This window comes from Galeopterus variegatus, unplaced genomic scaffold (genome assembly GCF_000696425.1).
Source record: "Galeopterus variegatus unplaced genomic scaffold, G_variegatus-3.0.2 Scaffold11637, whole genome shotgun sequence".
Taxonomy (NCBI): domain Eukaryota; kingdom Metazoa; phylum Chordata; class Mammalia; order Dermoptera; family Cynocephalidae; genus Galeopterus; species Galeopterus variegatus.
The window spans coordinates 33,850-37,988 of record NW_007737748.1 but is presented as its reverse complement, the minus strand read 5'-3'; the positions used below and the strand labels follow the sequence as shown (position 1 = coordinate 37,988).

The 4,139-nt window shown below is 38.1% G+C and overlaps 1 protein-coding gene across 1 annotated transcript in view; it reads right to left on the bottom strand.

Annotated features, from left to right (window-relative positions):
• Positions 1-4,139, bottom strand: part of LOC103610708 (TRAF2 and NCK-interacting protein kinase) — a gene marked incomplete at its 5' end in the record, with an annotated part of 44,044 nt that overhangs the window by 9,599 nt on the left and 30,306 nt on the right. Inside the window, one exon of the mRNA XM_008594816.1 lies at positions 1,213-1,313. Coding sequence (XP_008593038.1) covers positions 1,213-1,313 — 101 coding nt within the window. The remainder of the gene's footprint in view (positions 1-1,212; positions 1,314-4,139) is intronic.

The following is a 4,139-nucleotide window of genomic DNA, read 5'->3' as shown; positions in this document are numbered from 1 at the left end:
AGACAGAAATGGGATCTTGATTGAAAAGCTTTTGCAGAGAGAGACCTTGGCAGAACAGGAGCACCACTTTAGCTTTTAGGAGTCATTTCTTAAGTGTTATTACTAACCTAACACATTCCAAAAATTTCTTTCCGTAAAAGTGGGGTTATGAAGGGGAGCCCATTCCTACTGATGAATTTGTCTTCCTCAGCACATCACAAATGAGCCACCTGCACTAAGGTAACAAGATAGAAGGGGGATGATTTAGCTCCAAAGAAGGCCTGCATAATGTTCCTAGGGCAGCTTCTGAACTCACACAACATGTGAGGCAGGAAAGAATAAATAAAACGCCAAAGGGAGGCAACAGTCATAAAGTTGGGGAGAAAACGTGAGGGCCAATGGGATGTATAGAGAGAGACAGAGTCAGGGAGAAAAGAACAGGAGATAAATTGACATCGGCTATGGATGGGCTGTGTGGCTCTGAACACAGCCGGGTTCCTGCAAATTCTGTCCTCCTGGCATTTGGGGGTCAACTTTCCTGAGCTGCAATTAACGAGACTAGCATATCCCTATCCTACTCCTGCTGAATCTCATGAGCGACCAATCCAACCATGGTGGGTGCAGACTCAGACAAGGCAAAAAACAAAAGATAATCAGAATTGAAGATAATCAGAATGCAGGGAAACTAGATTATTTACATAAGCAACTCCATTCAGTATTCATTTCAGAGATGTCTAATAGTCATGGGGATATATAAGCATCAGCTGAGTTTTAGGGACTTTATCTGGAAAGCTTTATGAGAATTACAAGCTTTGGAGACTCAGTTTAACCTTGAGATTCAGTACTGCCATTGGTCTGTCTTTTTCAGACAAAATATCAGAGAGTTACCTTGTTAGGTGGCTTTATAACAAATATCATTGAACAATATCATAATCAATGCTTTGCGCAGTAACCATTCCATACTAAATGCCTCTTGAAGATGATAATTTATAGACCGCAAATAGAGGAGAACACACCTAAATTTTAATTTGACTAGTTTTATGGCATTTTTAATACATGATCTTAACTTTTAAAATAATAAATCTAAGAATACCTACGCTTTTAAAACAGATTTATTATACATAGAAAAATTGGCATCGGTCTATGTGGGAAACAGACCACTTTGTTATACTGGTGGAAACTGAAAATAAAATTTAAAAAAAGCCCTTTTTAGGTAATCGCATGCTTGCTTACCTTAAATGCCATGAACTTATGGTATGGTTTAGGAGCCCAAGCATATATCTCCACAGCATTCTTTAAGGCAATCACCAAGAATTTGATTCTTTCATATTTAACTGTAATAGAAAAATTATGAATTACAAAGTACATCAATTTATTCAACTTATTTGTTAATAAATGTATAAGATACAATTTGTAAAAAATGTATGTATATATATATATATATAGACCACACACACACACACAAAACCATATTCAAAATGATGTTCTTGGTGTGGGACTTTCTCATAAATATAGATTTAACTTCCTTTAGTGAACTTGGTTGGCAGAATACTTGGGGCCTTTTGCTTTATATTGAAGGCTGTTTTCTTCAACTACAGATGTAACTGATTCCCAAACAAAAATACATAGTGGAGCAGATAATAGCTCGTACCTCACCAGCCTGCTATGGAAAAACACTCCCCCATGTGGTCTGGTTATTGAATAATGCTGTGTCCTTTGAACATCCATTTCTTTCTTTAACAAATACTTCTTAATTAGTTTCTGGTGCGTGGCACTGTGCTTGGTGCTAGTGAGCAATACAGATATAATTGTGGTTGTGGCTAATTATGTTTACAGACATTAAGTGTTTGTTTTTTTCCAAAACATGCTTTAAATGCGTATCAATAAGCCCATTATCTGTGTTGTATGGTTAGGGACTTTTTTGTCGTAGTTGTTAAACCCCGAATGACATGTTATTAAAAACCAGTGAGGGACATATCCTTTCAGGCACAAGAAACTTCAAATTCACTGTTCAGCACCAATGCTTCCTAGTGTCAAGGTATCTGGGAAGGTCACATGGCATGAAAGTAGAGGACAGGGAGGTGGAGATTGTGTTTCAGAATCTAGTTGGCAGAGCATGACACACTGCGGTTTGTGCCAGGACAGCCCAGGATAAATGACCAAATTTTTGCTTTCTGAGCTCTTCTGTAGCATGTCCTTTCTATTTCTACATTTTCTCTTTAGTATAATTGATTAGGTTTCAGCCTCTATTATGTCAGCACACATGACTGGACCACCGCAACTGGTGACGATTTCAAATGTCTGCCCTGCTTTTCTGAGACCACAGCATGGACACCTTTGAACTGAAGGTGTCTGAAGCTCCTCAGCCACTTCTTTATTATCATTGTTTATACTAAATAATGTGTCTTACCCAGTACACATTTTGAAAACCTCCACACATTTTCTTATTTTTATCAGCTTTGGATTGAACAAGTTTTACAAGTACCTATTTTAAAAAATCACATAAAGGAATAAAAAACAAGTCTTTGCCTCACTCCTGATTCCTGCTCCCTTAAACCAACCATCTGCAACATTTCTTCAGTAATTTATTTCCATATTTCAAAATAACATGCTTATAATGTTACTTCTTGATTTTTTTTCCAAACGCAGACATTATCTACTGACTGCATAGTACGGAAAGGATTCAGTCTCTCTCTCATACATATGTACTACTTCCTCTCCCACACCCCCAGTATGGCTATGATTTTAATTTTTGGTTAAATCAATATCAAGTGTTCAAATTATCACTGTTCATAGCTGAAGCACTCAGTACATCATGATTACATTTCCTTGTTTTCCCTCATTTCCCCATTATTTTTCACTTCCTTATTTTCTATGTATCTGTCTCTAAAACCACGTACATTCTCTGCTAGCAAATGCAACATCATCAAACACAGCAGGCAATCTACTTGCACCATTTTATTTTTCTTGGAGGCACCCTTCCTGGAGACCCACATTATCCCACTCTGCGAGGACTGATTTCTCTCTGGGCCTGTGGCAGAGCTGTCATCCCAGGTTTCTTTCACCACCATTCTGGGTATTTTCTTCAGTTTTTTCCTGGATCACTAAACTAAATAAGGTTCAGTTCTTCATTTTGAAGAACAAATCCTTCACGAGCTTCCTGAGAAATGGTGCATGGACTGTAAATTTTTTGAGACCCCACATGCCTGAAAATGTCTTTATTCTGCACTTAGAATTGATTGATGGCTTGATGGTATGCTGCTTAATTTTATGTGTCAACTTGACTGGGCCTGGATATTTGGTCAAACATTATTCTGGGTGTATATGTGAGACCATTTCTGAAGGAGAGTAACATTTGAATCAGTAGACTGAGTAAAGCAGATTGCCCTACCCAGTGCGGGTGGGCCTCACCCAATCAAGTCCTGAATAGAACAAAAAGCCTAAGTCCTCTTTTTGAGCTGGAACATCAGTCTTTTCTGGTCTTCAGACTTGGACTGAAGCATTGGCTCTTCTTGGGTTTGGAGCCTGCCAGCTTTCAGACTGGAACTTCACCATCAGTTCTCCTGGTTCAGGCCTTTGGTCCTGGACTGCACGTATATCATTGGTTCTCTGGAGTCTCCAGCTTGCTGACTGTAGATCTTGGAAGTTCTCAGCCTCCATTATCATGTGAACCAATATCTTATAATAAATTTATTCACACACACACACACACACACACACACACACACACACACATACACACAGGAACTTCTGAAAGTTCATGGAAAAATAGAATAAAAAGATAACACAAATCTTTCCATGAACTTTTTGAAGTACGTATGTCTGTCTGTATGTATGTATGAATGTATGTATGTATGTATGTATGTATGTATGTATGTATGTATGTATGTATGTATGTATCTATCTATCTATCTATCTATCTATCTATCTATCTAATCTCTTATTGGTTCTGTTTCTCTGTAGAACCCTAACACAGATGGTTTATAAAATAATAGCTGGAAATCTCTTTGCCTTCATCTTGGCCTTTTTGTTCTATTCAGGTCTTCAATTGATTGGGTGAGGCCCACCCACATTGGGTAGGGCAATCTGCTTTACTCACGCAGTCTACTAATTCAAATGTTACTCTCATTCAGAAACTCTCTTACAGACACACCCAGAAT